The 23,001-nt window shown below is 42.1% G+C and overlaps 1 protein-coding gene across 2 annotated transcripts in view; it reads left to right on the top strand.

Moving 5' to 3' along the window:
* Nucleotides 1–23,001, top strand: part of SORCS2 (sortilin related VPS10 domain containing receptor 2) — a 1,226,315-nt gene that overhangs the window by 1,110,117 nt on the left and 93,197 nt on the right. For both annotated transcript variants that reach the window (XM_073647901.1, XM_073647911.1), the window contains exons 10-14: nt 2,447–2,593; nt 3,310–3,412; nt 6,255–6,331; nt 14,532–14,623; nt 16,503–16,610. In XM_073647901.1, coding sequence (XP_073504002.1) covers nt 2,447–2,593; nt 3,310–3,412; nt 6,255–6,331; nt 14,532–14,623; nt 16,503–16,610 — 527 coding nt within the window. The remainder of the gene's footprint in view (nt 1–2,446; nt 2,594–3,309; nt 3,413–6,254; nt 6,332–14,531; nt 14,624–16,502; nt 16,611–23,001) is intronic.

Here is a 23,001-nt window from a genome sequence, read left to right as displayed (position 1 = left end):
GCACATAGAGAAATAAGGGATTCCTGCTCTCCTGTCTCTATGTAGCACATGTTCAGAGCCAGAAGTAGAGTAGAGGAGATTATATAGCGCAGCTGAACAGTATAGGTGTAAATCCAGCTCTGGGGTGAGATGAAACACTTACTAGAAAGCAGCACGCCCAGTGTGTCTCTCCGCTTTTCCCTCTCACTCTGCTTCTCCCATCTCCCCTCTACATACACTACTCAAAAAAATAAAGGGAACACTCAAATAACACATCCTAGATCTGAATGAATGAAATATTCTCATTGAATACTTTGTTCTGTACAAAGTTGAATGTGCTGACAACAAAATCACACAAAAATCACACAGTGTAGTTTTCAATAGACAACTGTAATCTGATCCCTCAGTGAGATGGCAGTCAGTTTAATCTTGAGTAAAACTTATTTTAACTGTTTTAAAGAGTGAATGAGTTCAGGAGGTGGGAAAGGAGAAGGGGATCATAAATGGAGAAAAAAGAAAATTTCTCTGATGAGATATATTACAAAGTTTTTTTTTATTTTCACTTATACTATTGGTTTATGGAACCTTTTTGGAAATGACAATCACTATTTAGACATTATTGGCCACTTTCTAACAGCATATCATTTTACTTCAAACATTCTGTGCTGATGAATATATTATTTTACCTTTATAACAGTTAAAGCAATATTTTGGTATTGATGAGTTCCAAATCCTCGGTGTAGACATTCATCATTTACAGGTTTTTTTAAGGCCCTTTTTTTTGTCTTGTGGCATTCACTGACGATTAATGTGCCAAATTCATGAAAAATGGTGCATACGGTACAGAAATTGGTCACAAGTAGGGTTGAGCGAGTATGTTCTGTCCGAGTATGCTCGGGCCGAGCTCCGAGTATTTATAGCTGCTCGGTGATAAGGTTAAATCACTCCCATGTGCATGATTTGCAACTGTTTGACAGTTTTATTACATGGGAGGAATGTGTAAGAAATAGACATTCCTCACATGTAATAAAACTGTCAAACAGTTGCAAATCATGCACATGGGAGTGATTTAACCTTATCACCGAGCAGCTATAAATACTCGGTGCTCGGCCCGAGCATACTCGGCGAAAGGGTTAATAAAACATACTCGCTCAACACTAGTCACAAGGTAAAAAAAAAGGGCCTTCTTTTTTGTCACTAACCATTTTTGCGACTATTATACAGTAAATAGGAATTTAGAAAGAAAAAAGAGGGAGGGTTTCAACCTTACATATATCTTAAGAAATTAATCAGTACAAAAATGTTTGCCCTATTATGGGTAATTTAGCGTTAATATCATTCCAAAATATGTTATCCCAAATAATTCCTATGGACATTTGACAGTTTATAGAATTTGTTATAATTTTGAATTCATTTTTTAAGTGCAATAAAACGTGATTTTATTATTTTTCTGCATATCCCCTACCCCCTACTAAGTCTCAATTCACATAAAAAAATCACTCCAGAGGACAGCATTCCAGAAAGCGACTAGTAAGTAAGATCCCCCCACAACAGTTGTAGCAGACATGAGACATAAATGTGGCGTACCTTCAGCCACAGTAATCTATTGCAGCATATACATTGGATGGAAATTACCTTGGATATTCTGGTTACAAGTAAGATAATTGGCAATACTCAATGTCAGGCAGCAGCTGCACAAGCAAACTAGATTTTAGCGTGTATAAAAAGAGAGATAAAATCCCATGATTCCAACATATTGTTACCCTCTAGAGAATTGCTTGTTTGGCCACATCTAGAATATGGGATCCACTTTAGGGCTCCACATTTTAAAAAGGATATTCAGAAGTTAGAGCCAGTTCAAAATGGGCAACTAGATTATTACGAGGGACGGAGGCCTCTCATACGATAAAAAAATTGGAAAATTGGGCTTCTTTAGCTTAGAACAAAAGACGTCTCATTGGAGATCTAATTTTTATGTGTGTGATCAATACAAAGGACGCGCACGTGACTTATTCCTTCCAAAGACTTTACAGGGGACCAGAGGGCACTCATAACGGGTGAAAGAAAGGCAATTCCGGCAGCTAAGTACTAAAGGATTCTTTACAGTTAGAGCTTTCGGATGCCCGACCACCAGAGGTAGTAATGGCGGAAACAATAACTGCATTTATAAAAGGGCTGAATGATTTTATCACAACAAATGGCATTGTGGGTTATATAATCTAGTGATAGAGACTGTATAACTGCTGGAGAACGGTTGAACTTGATGGACTTATGTCTTTTTTTAAGCCTATGTAACTTTATATTGGTAGATGGTGTTGCATCTTGTTACTACAGCACTTCCTGGTGGTCATGAAGAATAAAGAATATAACAGAGAATGCCGTTTAGTAAAAGGAAAAAGAACAAACTAAACAATTCAAAATGTTTTTAAATTCAAAAATTATTCTTTTCCATATTTCTATTTTAAAGGTCAAAGGAGTGAAAGGTGTTTTTCTGGCCAATCAAAAGATAGAGGGCAAGGTTACGACACTGATCACATATAACAAAGGCCGCGATTGGGATTATCTGACTCCGCCAAGTATCGACATGACGGGCAAACAAACCAACTGCAAACCGGTAAGTTTAAATAAAATGTAATGCATATTGTTATATAACTAATCTCATTATGTAACTCGCTCAACTAATATTAGAATCCTTCTTTAGCTCCGGATGACAAAACTTACAGGATTTTCTATACAGACACAAGTGTCTAGACGGAACAGCTGCCTTAATGTTAAGAACATATATTTTTATCAATGAAAAAAAATTGGGAAAAAAAATAAACTTAGATTGTTCCCTTACTTATGTGACTCACAGATAAATCACATTGCTTGGTCAATCTAATAAAACAATTTAAAGTTTAGATTTTAGGCACCATTTGGCGGCACGTGACTGATTTGTGATACTGTCGGGAGATGATTATACTATATGTGTCTATATATGGCTTTATAGTGGTTATGATTTGAATAACAGCACTACCAGGGTTTCGGTAGCATGCCAAATTTTTCATCTTGAGGTTCAAACAATCTTTATTCTCTGAGGATACAATGGAGGCAGGTACGTTTTTCTGCACAATATTTAATAAGAAAGGTTATCCCAGAAGTCAGTATTAAGTGTGGGAGAAGGTGAGTTGGAAAAAAGTTAATAAAAGTTTCTGTATATATTAATTTCATGTTATTTTAAGTTAAGATATAGAAATTTTACTTTTTATTCTCCGTGAACTCAAACTACCGCAATGAACTATGTTTAATGGAATAATTATCTGTGTTTTGATCTCTCTTCTATCCTGAAAGCCTGAATGCCACCTTCACCTTCATCTTCGCTGGGCAGATAATCCTTATGTATCAGGAACCGTCCATACCAAGGACACAGCCCCAGGCCTGATTATGGGAGCTGGTAGGTCTTTTATATTACTTTTTATCTGATTTTTTTGTGTTAGAAGAGTTGTGAAAAGAAGCTTTTCATGTGGGATACATCAGTGGGGAAACACTTGAAAAACATCCTTCTCTTCTTGAAGTCACATTGGCATTTTAAGGAAGTTTTAGAACCTTTTGGTGTATTTTACATAGATCTTTATTTGCATACTTTATATGTTAGGGAGGACATTACAAACCTTATTATTTCGAACCTTTCAGGTAGGGTTTTCCACATAAGTTACAAAATCATCCTCAACTGGTTCCCAATGCTAAATTTGGAACTTGGTCCATGTGTCATTTATAATACTGGTCAATTCTTATGTAGCAGAGAGGTTTTTCCCCGTCATTCACTAGGACCCTGGTTCAGCTGCTACCTCTCCAACACATATAGCTTGGTCCCCATAGATCTGCATGTACAGTCATGGCCAAAAGTTTTGAGATTGACACAAATTTTGTTTTTCACAAAGTTTTCTGTTTCGCCCTGACAGCTGGATATTAGCTTCTGGGCCAAATCCTGACTGATGACCGCCCATTCTTGTCTAATCTCTGCTTGGAGATTATCACAATTTCCATGTTTTTGTTTATCCTGCTTTTTGAAGATTCACAACAGGTTTTCAATAGAATTGAGATCTGTAGAGTTTTCTAACCATGAACCCAAAATGTAATTCTTTAATTCATTGAGCCACTTGGTTATCACTTTTGCCTTGTGACATGGTTTCCTTCATGCTGGAAAAAGCATCATCACCAAATTGCTCCTGGATCATTGGGAGAAGTTGCACTTGGAGGATGTTGAAATCAGATTCTTTCTATATTTATGACAGTGTTCTTATGCAAAATTGTGACTGAGCCTCCTCCATGGATGAAAAGCATCACACAGGACTCCTAGAAGTACTCATCTTTTCTTCTCCAGACAATCATTGTTCCAGATGTCCCAACCAGTCTGGAGGAGGCTTCATTGGAGAAAATTACTTCATCACAATCCTCTGTCGTTCAATCCCTGTACTACCTGTAGAATGTCAGTCCTTGTTTTTTTTCCTTCAAGAGAAGTGGTTTCTTTGCTGCCCTTTTTAACACCAGGCCAGCCTCCAAAAGCCTTCGCCTCACTGTGTGTGCAGATGCACTGATGCCTGCTTGGTGCCATTCCTGAGCAAGCTCTGCACTGCTGTTGAACCAATCTCATATATGAATCCTCTTTTGGAGATATCCTGATACTTGCTGGAGTTTCTTGGATGTCCTGAAGTCTTTTTCTCAGCAATTGTACCTCTCTATTTAAAGTTCTCGATGATCATCTAAATGGTTGATTTAAGGCCAATCTTACAAGCAGCAATGTCCTTGTCTGTAAAGCCATTTTGATGAAAAGTGATGTAGATTGCATGTGTGTTCCTTGGAGGTAAATGGTTAACAAGAGAAGACAATGATTTCAAGCTTCAGCCCCCTTTTAAAAGATCCAGTCTGCTATAATTCAATCAGAATGACAGAATGATATCAGCTGCCTTGTCCTCGTTAACACTTCCTCCTGAACTAATGAGAAGATCATTGAAATAACGTACGCAGGTCATTTTGTGACAGGGCTGAAATTCAGTGAAAATGTTTTTTTTTTTTGTGATTGAGCTAATTTTCATGGCAAGGAATTACTTTGCATTTTTTTAAACTCACCTGATCACTCTTCATAACAATCAAAAGTAAATCCAGAACTGAAAGCAGTAAACTTTGTAAAAAACAAAATTTGTGTCAGTCTCAAAACTTTTGGCCATAACTGAATATCCGTTGAATCCGATATCTGATCTTGCAAAAAGTCCAATGATCTGTCAGCCAAAAATTCCTATTATTAAAAAAACACAGTTCACGTAGAAATTTTGTGTTTATCTTTAATTATGGAATTTCTTTTTGACAGTTCTCAATCTCTACTATTGAATTGTATATGTTGATTTGTGACCATCAATGTAATCAAGCAAATTTAATATGTTTATTTATTTATTTTTTATATATGAGTCTATCGTGGTCTTACATTTTTAGGGTTGTCAGGCTTAAATTTTTACTTTTTAATAGTTTTGCATTCCTTTAAAATAACCTTCTTGGGTCTAATGCCACTGCATCGGTCTTTGTTGATAGGCTGATATGGTATTCACCACTTCAGCCTATCAACAGTAGCCAGGGCAGCTGTGGACAGCCTGTGCTGGACTCAAAAAGGAAGAGCACTGCTGTGATTGTTATTCGAAAGGTATGAAAAACTATAGAACAGTAAAAAATGAAACTGGAAAATCCCTTTCACAGAAAAATCTGATATTCACCTACCAGAACCCTGTTGTTCCCCCACACCACTCTCTATGTAACCCCCAACACACTCCTGTATTCTTCTTCCAGCTGGGGAAATTAACTGACCGCTGCAGCCAATCAGCAGCTACTCATTGATTGCAGCCTTGATGTTCTGTCTGAGCTGGAAGAGAGAAATAGAAGACTGTTTCTTTCAGCTCAGAATAATTGGTTGCAGTGGTGTCACTCATTCTAAGCTGGAAGAAATAGTCTTCTATTCCTCTTTTCTGGCTCGGACATAAAGTCAAGACTGTAGTCAATCGGTAGCTGCAGATTGGCTATTGTGATCAGTTACATGATGTTCTCGGTCAGTGAAGAACACAGACAGCGGAGATACGGAGAAGTGGGGGTTTGGTGGATGAGTATCTAATTTATTTACTTACCCAAGAAGAAAAGTGTCCAAAACCCATGTGGCTGGATACTACATACACTGAAGAAGTGAAAATAATTTTATCACCCAAATAAAATGATGACCTTTTTCATATTATTGTCTTTTTATTGAAATGTAGGTAACCTGGGCTCACAATTGGTGGAGTACAAGGAGGAAATGTACGTAACGTCAGACTGTGGGAAGACCTGGAGACAGGTAACGTAGTCTTATCTTCTCTTGGTGCATGAGGATATTGACTGTATTCACAGAAGCCTCCGGACCCCAACACAAAGCCTGTAACATGGTTCCCACCTTCCATGTGCCACTATGAGAGACAATTTTATACCTGAAAAAAAATGAACAAAGAAAATTATGAATCGCGGCTAATGTGTATTAGAAAAATATAGAATAATGGAAAAATACAGTAGATGAACAGGTCGTGTGACCTTTCAGACGCAATCATGACTAGAACAATGGAAAGGTTGCCCTCTGCTGATAGTGGGATTTCTGGGGGTCCTATCTCCACTGATCAAAAAATGCTGGTTTATCATCTTACTTGGCCACATGTGGATGGCTAATGAAAAAAGAATTTGCTTATCCTCACAATTTACAACATCCTATCAGCTCCTGGAAAAACGGTTGACCTCCCGGATCCCTCAAAAAAGTCTACAAATCTCTTAGGAATGAGCTCGGTGAATGTTTTCATGTATAGAGTGGGGAAGCTCCATTATTAGACTTAGCCCTGCTTCCAAATGCACATTCAGGGGGCGAGAACGAGGCAATGAAAGGGGCTGGTTTATGCTTTTAAAAATTTGGCTCTGTGTTTCGCAAGCCGTCCTTTCGATCCTACCAGGGAGAAATTTCAAAATTTAGCAAACATGCTTATCCAAAGAAACATTGGCTCATGGCCATAGGGAAGGACCAGCAAAGTTTTACTTACAGGGTCTCCCTCTGTGTGCCACCCCTAAACAAACTGTCGTTGTTGTCACAGCGATAGCACTGTGCACAGTAGTTCTGCACAAACTGTAGGTAATACATGATCAAAGGTCTCTGCCTCATTTGAATAGTTGCCTACAATTGGTGTTCATTGTCACTTTTCCTCTCGGAGTGCGACCTTCTCTCACGTCTTGCAGCAGCATTACCGGCGTAGGTTGCCTTTCATTCATTGTATTGTAGGTAATCAATTAGCTCCACGCCGCGTCCCGCTGTTGTGTGAAATGAAGTTTTCAGGACTAAAAACGGATCCTGTGAAGGAGGAGAAAAATTTTTATCCATCACTTTGCTTCCAGCTGTTTATATTAATCTTTACCCTCATATTTGTTTTGCTGCCTGTAATGCATTTCATTATGGGAATAATAGCGTTTGATATAAGAGTCGCGGTACGGAGGTGCTGCAGTCTGCAGAGCGTCGCCGGGGATTAACTATGTGCTGAGTATGGGATGTCTGACATTCCTGGAACCGGTCTCTCCGCCGGACATTAACAAGAAACCATCACACTCAGAGAGGAACTTCCTGCACTAATATCAGATCGTACGGACACAAGAAACTCCAAGGCGTAACTCCCAATGCAAAATGTTTAACAACTCCGCACTTACTATGTGGCCACAGGAACCAAAGAAATATGTCACTTGTTTAGTGTAGAGCAAGGTAGATAGGTAGATAGATAGATAGATAGATAGATAGATGATTAACAGATAGATAGATAGATAGATGATTAACAGATAGAACGATAGATTAACAGATAGATAGATAGATAGATAGGTAGATAGGGGATAGACAGAGATAGAGATAGCTATATATATTGATAGATTTATAGATAGATATGTGATAGATAAATAGATGGATAAGATTGGCTGCTTGAAAAAGGTTAATTTGAACCGAAACGTTGCCACGCCACATGGGCTGATTAAAATATTCTTTACTTTTTGGTAAATATTGGAGTGTTGCCTGCTTTATTCAATTTTATATATTTGTAATATTGGATATTTTTGCTTGGGAGGACCTGCACCCGTCATTCCAGATACATGTAGTGTGCTGTTCTATTTTGTAAGATAGATAGATAGATCAGGGATACACATATCATTGGTGCAACCTGTGCAGCTGCACAATGGCCCTATAGGTAAGGGGGCCACTATCGCCTTCAAATCAGCAAGCAGGCTCTGTCACAGACACAAGAGGGGCCCATATATTGTTCTTGCACAGGGGCCCTCTTCTCTCTGTGTCCCGCACTGGATAGATAGATAGATAGAGAGATAGATTCAGAGTCAGGCCTGTATGGCAGAACCCCGGTATAACGCTCGCACTTTGCTTTTGGAATTGCACAATAAAGCATTTGGCCATTACGAGAAATATAGAGATGGTTTGTGTCCAAGGCAAATATTAGTCCGTATAGTTCATCATCTGTGCAGAATTGGGAGCTGTGACCTCGGCTCCGAGACACTTTCATACGTTGTCATCCCGATTATTTAATGACTCAACCTTCGTGCTAGTAAATATATATGACGGTCCTGCTGCGCTGGAGCTCGGCCATATATCCTAGCTGTGCGTTATTACTCAGCTAATATATAGGCGTCTGTCCGTTTTTGCCAAGTCAGGCTAGTTGTTAATAGCCTTGTATGATGTATTATGGCTGCAAGTCTACAATTCATCTGATCCAATGCCTTGTATTTATATATATGTATATTAGCATATTATACTGTAATGCAACGTTACATTGATCTTGTCTACACGTAACGCAGCAGAGAACCTGTCAGCAGGATTTACCCACATGAAGGCCTAATTTATCACAACTGTGTAATAGGAAAACCTGGATATGTTGCCCACAGCAACCAGTCAGAGGTCAGCTTTCATTTTATAAACTGCTCTGGGAAAATGTAAGCTGCATTTTGATTGGTTGCTATAGGCAACAACAAGTGCACATGTTCTCCCTGCCCCTTACATATAAGTAAGGAGAGACCTTGTAGTCCAGGGGAGTGGGCAGAGAGAAGCCACCAGGGACTAGTCCCACTAGGGACTAGCCGGTTGACCAAAATATGTTTTCTCTTAAACTCCACAGCCGCAGTAACGCAGGCAGCGTCGGATTCTTGTTGCCTGTAGTTCAGACAGCATGAATCAGGTTCCCGTTAAAAAAATGTAAAGGAATTCAGTGCTGAGTACTGGAGAAAAGCCCCATATTGACTAAAATCCAAGAAAATCATAAAGATGATGTTTTTCAGAGCTGTGAGAAACGCCTCAGTCGTCCTTTACAGCTAAATAAAGTTGACAGATCATTTCAGGCAGATGATGAACAAGTGCAGAATTGCTGCCAGCCGCCGACTAGCGGCTTCCAATCCAAAATTACAGTAAGAAATCCTGCCCTCCACAAGAATTTCTCTCTTGGCAGCAAACGCTCCAGGAGAGAGAAAGCGAGAAAGATTTAGGAACTGGTAGAGCAACTTGGTGAAGATTTAGCCCATTGTCATCACCTTTCAGAGCATTAATCTGTCATTCTTTACAGCCGCGGATAGTGGCAGCTGTTAGAACGCTGTCAAACAAAATATCCGTCCAAAACAAACAAATGAATAAAAGAAAAGAAGTGCTGCTCCGGAGGATCATCTTACAGGGATTAGCAGTTCCTCCAAACTACGGGCAAAGATCATCTGTGAAAAAGATCAAAAAGTAATAAAAACTGTCCACGTGATTACACTGCAGATATACAATGCACTGATATATATACAACGTGCAATATAAAGATTTCTATATACTTCTAAAATATATTTATTTTTATAACTGTGTGTACAGTAGTCTATCGGAGCCACAAATCCTCCTCTAGCATCACGTAGAGGAGTTTTCTCACTAAAGGGATTGCTAAAATATACCAGTAAAGTTCAGTCAATGGGGTTATGACTGCTGGGACCCAACTAATCAGTGGAATGAAGTGGCAGGGGTACTAAGAAAGTACCACGTGACCTAGCCTCCTGCCACCTCTGCTTGTCATTGGGAAGCATGTTGTGGGGCCTTTATAGTCAAAAGCAGGTTGTGTGACCCCCCAAAAAAAAGCTTGAGTTAAGATGGCAGGGGAAAGAGGGATTTAGTACTTTTTGGGTCACTGCCACTTAGTTCTAGCCAAGGGACACAAAGGTCAGAACCCAAGTCGAGGAAAAAAGAAAGAAGGAAAGAGAGAATGAAAGCGAGAAGAAAAAAAGGAAAGACGAAAAAAGGAAAGAAGGAAAGAACAAAATTAAAAAGAAGGAAAGAAGAAAAAAGGAAAAAAAAGAAAGATGAGAAAGAAGGAAAGAAAGAAGAATGGAAAGAAAGAAATAACGAAAGAAGGAAAGAAAGAAGAAAAGACGGACAGAAAGAAGAAAAGAAGGACAGAAAGAAGAAAAGAAGGACAGAAAGAAGAAAAGAAGGACAGAAAGAAGGAAAGGCCATAAAGAAGGAAAGAGAGAGAAAGAAAAAATAAGTGAAGTTGCACCAGTCTTCCAAAGTGTGGGTGCGGTCCTCTGAATCCACTGACAAATGGATAATAATAATACATAAGAGAAAAAGGAGTCACGCTCCAAACATAGCAAAAATTGTGAAAAAAATGTTTCCAATGCCAAAGGTGTGAGATAAGATAAGAGGTTGAGGCTTATGGGCCCCATTGAAAAATCTCCAATGGGGCCCTCAACTAACATAGATCTTTAATAGTAATAGTCTTTTCATATAGGGCAAAGCGACCTTTGGGGCTCCCCTAGTCTCCAGGGCCAGGATATGAATGCAACCCTGCACCTATTATAGTTACGCCCTTGGATAGATTGATAGGTAGATTGATAGGTAGATAGATAGATAGATAATAGATACAGTTGAAGCCAGAAGTTTACATACACTATATAAAAAGACATATATGCATGTTTTCTCAATATCTGACATGGAATCAGAATAAACTTTTCCCGTTTTAGGTCAATTAGGATTACCATCATTTTTAATATTTGCCAAATGCCATATTAATGAGAGAGAGAGAATGTTTTAAGGCATTTTTATTACTTACTGCAAAGTCAAAAGTTTACATACATTTCATTAGTATTTGGTACCATTGCCCTTAAACTGAATGACTTGGGTCACACGTTTGGGAAATCCTTCCACAAGCTTCTCACAATAGTTGGTCGGAATTTGGGCCCATTTCTCCTGACAAAACTGGTGTAACTGATGCTGGTTTGTAGGTCGCCTTGCTCCCACTTGCCTTTTCAGCTTTGCCCATAAATTTTCAATAGGATTGAGATCAGGGCTTTGTGATGGCCAATCCAAGACATGGACTTTGTTATTCTTACACCACTATGTTACCATTTTGGCAGTATGCTTCGGGTCATTGTCCATTTGAAAGACCCATTTCTGCCCAAGCTTTAACTTCCTAGCTGATGTCTTGAGATGTTGCTTCAGTATTGCCATATAATCTTTTTTTCTCATGATGCCATCTATTTTGTGAAGTGCACCAGTCCCTCCTGCCGCAAAACAACCCCACAACATGATGCTGCCACCCTGTCTTTCACAGTTGGGATGGTGTTCTTAGGCTTCCAAGCTTCCCCCATTTTTCTCCAAATGTAACGATGGTCATTATGCCCAAAAAGTTCAATTTTAGTTCCTCAGACCACAGGACATGTCTCCAAAAATTAAGGTCTTTGTTCCTTTGTGCATTTGCAAACATTAAGGTCTTTTGCTTTTGTCCTTGGGTTGATATGTACATGTCGGACCAAAGCACGTTCATCTCTGGGACAGAGAACCCATCTCTTTCCTGAGTGGTATGATGGCTGGACATTCCCATCTTGTTTTACTTGCATATAATTGTTTGTACAGATGAACACGGCACCTTCAGGTATCTTGAAATTGTACCCAAGGATGAGACAGACTTGTGCAAGTCCACAATTCTCTTCCTGATATCTTGGCTGATTTCTTTAGACTTTCCCATGATACTGCACAAAGAAGCAGTGTGTTTCAGGTGTGCATTAAAATACATCCACAGGTGTGTCTCTAATTAACTCAGATGTTGTAAAAAAATCAGAAGCTTCCACTCACGTGGGCAGTCCAGAATTGTTTAAAGGCATAATAATCTTAGTGTATGTAAACTTTTGACTTTGCAGTAAGTAATAAAAATGCCTTAAAACATTCTCTCTCTTTCTCATTATTCTGGCATTTTGGCAAATATTAAACATTATGGTAATCCTAATTGGCCTAAAATAGGAAAGGTTTATTCTGATTTCATGTCAGATATTGAGAAAAACATGCATATGTGTATTTTTATATAGAGTATGGAAACTTCTGGTTTCAACTGTAGATGATAGATAGATAGGAGATAAATATGAGATAGATAGATAGATAGATATGAGAGATAGTACATAGATAGTAGATAAATTGTAGAAAGATGGATAGATTGACATTAGATAGATAGTAGATGGATAGATAGCAGTCTAAGAAAAATAGAGGCAGCACGCCAAGGGTTCCAATTCAAGGTGATTTTATTGACCCCTCATGTCAGGGTAAAGTTTCATTCCAAGTGAGGAACTTTTTCTAGCAATGCAGTGTTGTAACAGACATATAAATAGGTGATCCAATTTTATAACAATTAGCATATAGATTCATATAATTCAATTATACATAAATGAAAAGTGCACAGTGCAAAGTACATATGTCATTATATTCAATTCATCATGTATATAGAAATTCATCATCATTACTAGTGCACATATTCATAATACATAGTAATTAATCATAATTGTGTCATGTGCAATCCATACCTCATTATAATAATGATAATGACTCACCCCACCATAGTGACTATTTCTATCATATCCGGCGTCCCGGAAGTTACTCTGGGCATACTCCAATGTGTATAAAGCATAGAGCTATACAGTTATGTTGATCTATCATCTGCACATGCGCACCGGCAAGTCGCCATGTTGTTGAAGACAATTCTGTTGTCAAAAACCTGCCCATGCTCCGTGTCCTTTTAGGGTATAGTGGCGCCATCACAACAGAGGGCGTATTATCCCAGATGTCTCACAAGTATCACAGCATCATAAAGACATATTACTTAATTATGGCTGCGTGCCCACTATGCGTTTTTCAAGTGTTTTTGCAGCGGAATTTCCACAGCGAAAATGCTTAAAAAACGCTTGGTAATATGCGCCCCATGGTCCCCAATGATAATCCACATGTGCTGTGCACATGCTGCGGAAATTTCCGCTGCGGATTATCATTGCGGAAAAATCCGCAGCATGTCCATTAATTTTGCGGAAACGCGGCGTAATCGCTGCCATTGACTTGCATTAAATCGCATAATATCCGCAAGAGCACATGTGCACATGCAGATATTAAGCGATTCAGTGCAGATGGTACCCGGGTCTGGAGAAGAGGAGACCCTCATCCAGACCCAGGTAACATAGTACCTGTAGTTAAAAAAGAATTAAAATGAAAAAAAACATTATACTCACCTTCTGATGGCCCCCGTTCTTCTCTCCGGTGCGTCCGGTGTCTTCGGCGTCTCGCAGTGGTGTAAAAGGACCTTCTAGGACGTCATTTAGACATGGGAAGTCATGTGACAGGTCACGCGACCGCTGATGTCGGCGGTCGTGTGACCTGTCACATGACTACATGACGACATGGAAGGTCCTTTTACACCATCGCGAACCGCTGGGGAGCCAGGACGCATCGCTGAGGAGACCGGGGGCCACCGGAAGGTAAGTATAATGTTTTGTTTTTTTTTTTTACCATTGTTATTCTTTTTTTTTAACTATTAACTTGGTCACACTTTATAAATCAATGCCGGTTGCATGGATTTATATAGTGTGACCAAGTTGTCAAGCACTTTTCCAAGTGATGCTAAAATCGCTTGGAAAGCGCTTGATAACCCGCATGCAAAAACGCTTGACAAACGCTTCTACCTAGCTGGAAAAACGCATGTAAAATCCGAATGCATTTTTCCTGCCAGGGAGAAGCGGAAAAATCTGCAGCATTTCTGCATCGTGGGCACATAGCCTAAATCAATTTAAACCATAGTAACAATCTATTTTATCCCAATGTTAAATTCATTCAATAGTCAAAAAACCTATTACACCATAATATTAATATATCCTATTTTAAATTTTAAGTAAACCATTTAAAGGGGAATTACATATATTGTCAATTCAAATGTTCTTTCTTATGGTCCAGTCCATATGTTTTATCTAGTTATATAATAAATGTAAAGGGGGCCATAATGGAAATTGCAATGATTATGCAAATATTATGATGTTGCTTAAAAAACTCATCATCAATATTTCAAATGGTGGAGCGAGTCAAGTTCAAGATTTTTTTTTCTCCATTAGTGCAATAATCTGTGAAAAGGAGAAAAAAGGAAAAAACAAAAATTAAAAAAGTTGGAGGTGCACATGGAAAATAACTATTTTTTTTATCTTTACAGGTGTTTGAGGAAGAGCATCACATTTTATATTTGGACCATGGTGGGGTCATTGTGGCCATCAAAGATACATCTATTCCTCTGAAAATACTCAAGTAATGTATCATATTTTACCCTGTATGAATGGATCTTCAGAAAATATAAGTAATGTAATATAATCACTTAGTTGCTGTTGATGGATTTATTATACCTGTTTTGTCTTTTTATGCAGTGCTCATTATATACTAGCTGTGAATATAATGTAACTCTCGTTGGTTAATTAAGACATCAGTATGCAGTGTTCCTGACGCGCCCCCTGGGCCGCGTAGGCAACCCGGAACCGGGCCCTTTTGTGGGATACTGGGGGTTGTAGTCTCCGCGTGGCGGCGACCCGGTCAAGTGGCTCAGGGTGGTCAAACCAGTGGCAGTCTATTTATGGGGTTGTTATGGTTTAATGTCTGACTACGCCACCCGTGGATCGCGGTCAAGGTGTACCGCAGCTACGAGGCAGACCGCTAAGGCTGGTGTTGTGTGCGCAGCAGAGAATGGGATAACTCCCCACAGGAGGAGTATAGCCTCAGGGCAGTAAGTGTAGATGATGGGGGTTGTGGTGCACGGGCGTCCCAGTACTAGTAGTGCTGACGCGGTGAGAAAGTACAGAGACAAGGTGTTGCAGTTCAGGTTCTTTACTCACAGTTCTCATCCAGGTCACTTGTGCACAGATAGGACCGCCCGAGCCGTGCTGCGTCCACCAGGCAGGGGGCTCGATCAACCCCCAGGCAATTCCGGCGTGTGGCACAGGACTCACTTCTGTCCTTTCGTCAGCCGTGCCCCACTAGTGACACTACCTCTGTCCAGCTGCCTCGGGCCTTCTCTTGGGATGTTGGATGTCCACTTCCCTGACCCTATGTGGTGTGCCTTTCTAGTAGGTGTAGTGAGGGGTCGCACCAGTAAATAGTCACGACCGCCGGTCTTTGGTTAAGGATTAGTCACCTCCACCAACTTGGGATCCGGTACCCTGTTCTGCCAACCCGTCACCCGCAATCTCCTGGGTCCTTAGGGTTCCTTCTGCCTTCGTGTCTCTGGGCCTCTCTTGGTGTTCTGTTCCTTTCTGTTCCCTTCTTCTGGCTCTGGCCTCCACTTCAGGCCTGCATTGTGGAGCTGGGCCCAGACTGAGCCACAGCTCCCTGTCAGCCCTCTCTGGCTGAACTCCTTCTCTCCTCCAACTCTCTGCACTGACTTCTTCTCTTCTTTCAGTGCTGGCTGGGCCTCACAGGCTAGGCCCGCCTCGGGAGCAGAGCTCCACAGAGGCCCTGCTCTGTCACTTCCTCTCTCAGACTGAACACTGTTCTAAAATGGTGCCCACCTTATATACCTCCCTCTCTGTGTATGAGCCCAGGTGACTTGCAACCAATGGGCTCCTACCTATGCCCAGAAACCGTCCCCTCCTACTCCTACACCACTGGGTTTTCCTCCCCCCTCTCCACTCCAGCCAGGGACAGATTCTGTCGTGCCTGCATTACTATACTAATGGGAGTACCGTTGAGCTGTCCCCCGGAAATGGGGTGTGTGTGCTGTATGCAGCTAACTGAGTCCTGGTCCACACTCCATCCTTACCCGGGAGTGGAATATCACACCTATGGGTGAGGTGCAATACCCCTGTAGCGACCGAACCCTCGGGGCGCTACATTTCTATAAGGAAAAAGAAATCCAAAAATGATATATTGTAATAAGGCATGATGGCGTTTTAAGAGCAAAAATGTGCTGCACTGATGTATGATCAACGGTTTATTTACTTCTTATACAAAGTCATTTCCATAGGACAGTTACATTTTACAGAATTGATTTTTTAAACTTATCATGTAATACTGGGGTGCAACAAATAAGCATTTTAGCATTTTTATAACACATTTATATCTATTTGCAAAGTATAATAATTACGATTTTTTGTCTGTTTTTTCTTTTGTAACATTTATTGTCTATTATTTTTTATAGATTTAGTGTGGATGAAGGTTACACGTGGAGTGTCCATAATTTCACCAGCACATCCGTATTCGTAGATGGACTTCTTAGTGAACCTGGAGATGAGACTTTGGTGATGACGTATGTTACTCTTTGATTGGGACTACTTTTCCAAGTTAAGGACTATAGACACTCGTGACATGGAAAAATTGTTTTTACATATGATAGTGGTTTCCTTTAGTTAAAAAAGTGCACTAAGTTTTAGGCTGCAATCTTAATTCCTTCGTTTATTTTCCATACTTTATTATATGGAGTTTGCAGCCTGAACTTGGCTTCAGGTTATTCTTTTCTGTGAGTGTCTCTCTCAGTAATATAGGCTGAAGACAAACTCAGTGTGTATTCGGGTTGCTGCTGACTTTACTAGTTCTTATGTATCAGCACAGCTTCATTCCTGGAGTGATATTCTCTTTGTGTGCTTTCTTCATTATCTACAGCTTGTTTTCTCTGCCCTCCCTGAGAACATAGATGCTTTTCCCTCTCTCCACACTGTGGAAATCTCTGTATATCCTCCTCTCCTTCCTTGCTGCTATCTCTAACACTGAGAGAAAGGAGAGCAGAGAGTAATCAAAAAAAGGAGCTCTGATGGATTTGTATCAGACCAGTAAGCAAGCCGAAGGCATTACATACAGCAAATACGTACTTTTTTATTGAAGGCTATTTAAAAAGTTGCATTTAGAAAAGAAACAATAAAAAATTCAGTTTAATAGGTGCACATGGCCTTTAAAGATATTATACCATTTCTGTTTTTCTGAATGCAGCCGGTAATGTAAGCAATTGAGGTTTTCATTTTTTGTTGCTATGACTATAGCCCTGTAAAAAGATATCTAGTGTTATTTTTTTACCTCTTTCTCTACATAAATTTTGATAAATCGCTGAATGTTGCTGTTAGCTTACAATATTTAAAATGACAATCCTTTTAAATACAGATTTATAGATTTTTTTTAATTTTATGCTCTGTTGATAAAAAGTCTACTTATTTGCTATCCCTATAATACTGTACTTTAAAGGGGGTTAAAATTATACCTTTAATTTAAAGCGGTTTGTCTCAAGAGAAACCCCCTTTTTTTATTGGAGTGCGCCCATAGTCCAACTGATCCCCATGAATCAGGCTTCAGAAATCCACAGTAATCCGCTGTCACCGCCTAGGGAAGGTGCAGAGAATGCAGGAGAAATGTAGGATTATGTGTCCATCTATAACACATGATTGGACCCCGCTGCTTGCAGTGAAGGACCCCCTATATGACCTCCATATGCCCTAATAGGACATAAGTAAAGGGCTTGTCTTCCCATGTTAAGCTAGCTGTCTAGATATAAAGGATCTACTAGCCTAATGCCTGAAAGGACCCAAGGGCCCTCTGTTTCTTGAGGGGGATTTATCAGCAGGTGTTTGCTGTGTAATCCGTAGAGCAGCATGATGTAGGGGGTGATACCGTATTCATGGGCATACATAGAAGTTGTAATTAAAAAAATAAATAATGATATTTGGTGGGGTCATAACTTTGCAGCCCTTGCAAAGTAATTTTCCTCCTACTGAAGCCCCTAGATTGCCCTTTCATTGCCCCCATAAAGTATGATGCCAACAAAAGTGCCTCCCCTGAAGCACAGTATGATGCCCCCACAGCGAATTCCTCCACAGTACCCTCCACACGCATGGTATGATGACCCTACTATACTCCCACCTTAAGCCGCCAACACAGTATGAGGCCCCAACTGTGACCCCATGCAGTATAATTGGCCTACATACAGTAAAATGGCCCCCACAACCCTCCACACACTATGATGACCCCAACACAGCACTCTACACAGTATAATGGCCCCCCACAAAGTATAATGGCCACCACACAGCCCGCCACACAGTATGATGGCCACCACACAGCCCTCTACACAGTTTGATGACCCCCGCCACACAGCCCTCCGCACAGTATGATGCCCCCCACACAGCCCTCCACACAGTATGATGGCCACCACACAGCCCTCAACACAGTATGATGGCCACCACACAACCCTCCACACAGTATAATGGCCCCCCACAGCCCTCCACATAGTATAAGGCCCCCCACAGCCCTCCACACAGTATAATGGCCCCCCACACAGTATAATGGCCCCCCACAGCCCTCCACATATTATAATGGCCCCCCACAGCCCTCCACACAGTATAATGGCCCCCCACACAGCCCTCCACACAGTATAATGGCCCCCACACAGCCCTTTACACAGTATGATGACCCCCACACAGCCCTCCACACAGTATGATGACCCCCACACAGCCCTCCATACAGTAAAATGGCCCCCACACCACTCCACACACTGTGATGACCCCAACACAACACTCTACACAGTATAATGGCCCCCCACAAAGTATGATGGCCACCACACAGCATGATGCCCCCCACACAGTCCTCCACACAGTATGATGGCCACCACACAGCCCTCAACACAGTATGATGGCCACCACTCAGCCCTCCACACAGTATGATGGCCCCCCACATAGTATAAGGCCCTCCACAGCCCTCCACACAGTATAAGGGCCCCCCACACAGCCCTCCACACAGTATAATGGCCCCACACAGCCCTCCACACAGTATAATGCCCCCCCACACACAGCCTTCCACAGTATAATGGCCCCCCACACAGCCCTCCACACAGTAAGATGGCCCCCACACAGCCCTCAACACGGTATGATGGCCCCCACACAGCCCTCCACTCAGTATAATGGCCCCCACACAGCCCTCCACAAAGTATGATGGCCCCACACAGTCCTCCACACAGTATGATGGCCCCCACACAGCCCTCCACATAGTATAATGGCCCCCACACAGCCCTCTACACAGTATGATGGCCCCAACACAGCCCTCCATACAACATAATGGCCCTACACAGTATGATGACCCCCATACAGCCATCCACAGAGTATAATGCCCCCCACACACAGTAAGATGGCCCCCACACAGCCCTCCATACAGTATAATGGCCCCTCACACAGCCCTCAACACAGTATAATGGCCCCCACACAGCCCTCCGCACAGTATAATGGCCCCCACACAGCCCTCCACGCAGTATAATGGCACCCACACAGCCCTCCACACAGTATGATGGGCCCCACACAGCCCTCCACACAGTATAATGGCCCCCACACAGCCCTCCACACAGTATGACGGCCCCCACACAGCCCTCCACACAGTATGATGGCCCCCACACAGCCCTCCACACAGTATAATGGCCCCCACACAGCCCTCCACACAGTATAATGGCCCCACGCAGCCATCCACACAGTATAATGGCCCCCACACAGTATCATGGCCCCCACACAGTATGGTGGCCCCCACACAGTATGGTGGCCCCCACACAGCCCTCCACACAGTATGATGGCCCCCACACAGCCCTCCACACCAGGGTCAGACTGGGGTGCCTAGGGCCCACCAGGGGAACTGACTCTAGGGGCCCACACTACAGCCCACCATAAACGGTATAGTTACATGATTGGCCACTCTGTGGAGCACCAAGCGGCAGGACTTTGTTCGAAGAGTCATTCCGTACTGCCAGAGTCCCTTTAATGGTAACTTGTCACCTTGAAAAACGCTATTTATCTGCAGATATAGGTGTAATCTGCAGGTAAATAGGGTTTAAAGCCTGGTTAGACGGCTTAATGGAAAAGCGTTGGCTACACGGAGAAAATTACATTTTATTCTCCCTGTCGCCACTCGCTTCCTCTTATAGGGTCGGTGCAAGGAGGGAGACATTACAGTCACCACTAATTACAAAGTGAGCGTGCTGCAATAACGTCTGGCACTTTGATTGTGACACTTCCATGGAGCCCAACCTCAGACTGAGCTTCATTGAATGACTAACATGGTAGCAGCACCTGGCAACTAGTGCTGAGTGAGTGTGGTCGGATAAGGTGTTATCCCAGCATGCTCGGGTGTTATCCGAGTATCTTGTAGTGCTCGAGTCCCCGCGGTAGCATGTTTTGCGGCGGTAGACAGATGCAACTCATGCAGGAATTGCCTGTTTGTTAGGTAATCCCTGCATGTGTTGCTTCTGTCTACCGCCGCAAAACATGCTACCGCGGGGACTCGAGCATATTAGCAGAGCACGACAAGATACTCAGATAACACCCGAGCATGCTGGGATAACACCTTATCCGACCACACTCACTCAGCACTGCTGGCAACCCATCAGCACCCTCCAACTGCGTCACAGAGGGCTGAAGGGAACAGGTGACTGCATGCACCGGCCATTATGCTATCTAAATGCCGCTGTCAGTGATTGACAAGGGCACTTAAATACTCATAACAGCAGCAATCAAGGCGAACTCTGATCACTGCTATTACAGGCAGACGCCGGCTATGTAACACAGCCGACATCTGCCCGGTATGGAGCAGGCTCAGCTCCTGAACCCGCTCCATACAAGCACATCCCTATGGTGACAGTTATGACAAGGTTAGCAAATTTCACTTGTCTGTTCCTAAATGTGGAAAGACAAATGGAATTCTCTAAGGCTGTGTGCCCACGATGCGTTTTTTAAGCGTTTCCACAGCGGCATTTCTGCTGCAGAACGCTTAAAAAACGCATGGTAGAAGGCCTGCCATGTTCCCCAATGATAATCCGCATGTGCTGTGCACATGCTGCGGAAATTTCCACTGCAGATTATTATGCGGAAAAAAACGCAGCACTACCAATTATTTTGTGGAAGCGCTGCGTTTTCGCCGCCATTGACTTGCATTGAATCATTTGGATTCCGCATCACTGGATCTGTACATGCGGAATCCAAGCGTTTCTATGTGCGGATGGTACCCGGGTCTGGAGGAGAGGAGACTCTCCTCCGGACCTGGGTACCACAGAACCTGTGAAAAAAAGAATAAAATAGAAAATAAATATTATATTTACCTTCGGATGGCCCGCGGTGCGCTTGTCTTCGCTTGCCGGCAGATCGCGGTGGACTGAAGGACCTGCACTGACGTCATTCAGTCATGTGACGGCAGGTCCTTCAGTGTACCGTGAGCTGCCGACAAGCCAGGACGGAGCGAATAAAGACTGCGGGGGCCATCAAAAGGTAAGTATAGATTTATTTTTTTATTTTTTACCATTCTTTAAGGTCACAGTATATAAATCCATGCCATTTTCATGGATTTATATAGTGTGACCAAGTTGTCAAGCACTTTCCAAGTGATGCTAAAATGGCTTGGAAAGCACTTATCAACCCGCATGCGGAAATGCATGTGAAGAAAGCTTCACATCCGCATGTCCCTGGCAGGAAAAACGCATGTACAATCCACATGTACAATCCACATGTACAATCCGCATGTACAATCCGCATGTGTTTTTTCTGCCGTGGAGATGCAGAAACGCTCAGGAAAAATCCAGAGCATTTCTGCATCGTGGGCACGTAGCTTAATACATGTGAAAGAGACCTAATAGATTTAGTAAAGGTGCCCCAATCATATGAATGTTATTACACACCACAATGCACAGTTACATACACGCATGTTACAAAAATACATATTATTCCAGATACGCAGACGCATACAAACACGCAGACGCGCACAAACACATCAGTACATGAATACATCATCTGAACCACCATCATTTGTAATGTCAGGTCAGCCCCATATATCTTTGTATCACATAAACCTACAACTCCCAGTATGTAATTAACAATAGAGATACTGGGAGTTATCAGTCATCATCAGACTGCGGACCATACAGGAACCACAGTACTGATGAGACACAGGCAGGATCACAAATGAACATTTACATCCAGGGATCTTACCTGAGACGTCTTCTCTGATTAGAGTCGTTCTCTTTCTTTTCTTCCTCTTGTCCAGACTCCATGATGACTTTTCTCATCCACAGCCGTCTCTGCAGACTTCCATCTTCTCCGGTCTTCTGCAGCACATCCCGACACGATGCCCTTAAAGATAGCAGTGTCATTATAATGCCCCTGAATAAAAATATCTACACTGAGCCCCTGAATAAACCTAACTCTTACAATGCTCCCTGCACAAAACATGACATACACTCTACCGCTCTTATGGTACCTGCTCTCCACACTGTCCTCTCCTTACCATACTGGGCCCCCTCTTCACACTGTCCTCTCACACTGTGTCCCCCCTATACTGCCCAGTCTCTATAATGTGCCCCTTCATTACACTCCCCTTCCTCAGCATACTGTTACCTCCTTGCTGTGCCCTCACACAGTCCCCCCATTCTGCCACACCTCTATACCTTCCCCCACACTACCTAGTCTCTGTGCTGTGTCACCTCACACTTTTCTCCCTCCATACTGTCTCCTCACACTATTCCCCCACTCTCCATACTGTCTTATACATCCCTTCCCCATTCTGTTCCCACACCCATTCCAACCCCTCCCCTAGTTCACCATACTGTTTCTTCTCACATCTCCCCATTCTGTCTCCTTAAAATTTCTCCCCCATCTCTCCCCAAATATAATAAATCTTCAGAAGAGCACACA

This window comes from Phyllobates terribilis, unplaced genomic scaffold, assembly GCF_046119375.1.
Source record: "Phyllobates terribilis strain yellow unplaced genomic scaffold, ASM4611937v1 Scaffold_1__5_contigs__length_1240528914, whole genome shotgun sequence".
Taxonomy (NCBI): domain Eukaryota; kingdom Metazoa; phylum Chordata; class Amphibia; order Anura; family Dendrobatidae; genus Phyllobates; species Phyllobates terribilis.
This window is presented reverse-complemented; position numbering and strand designations above follow the sequence as displayed.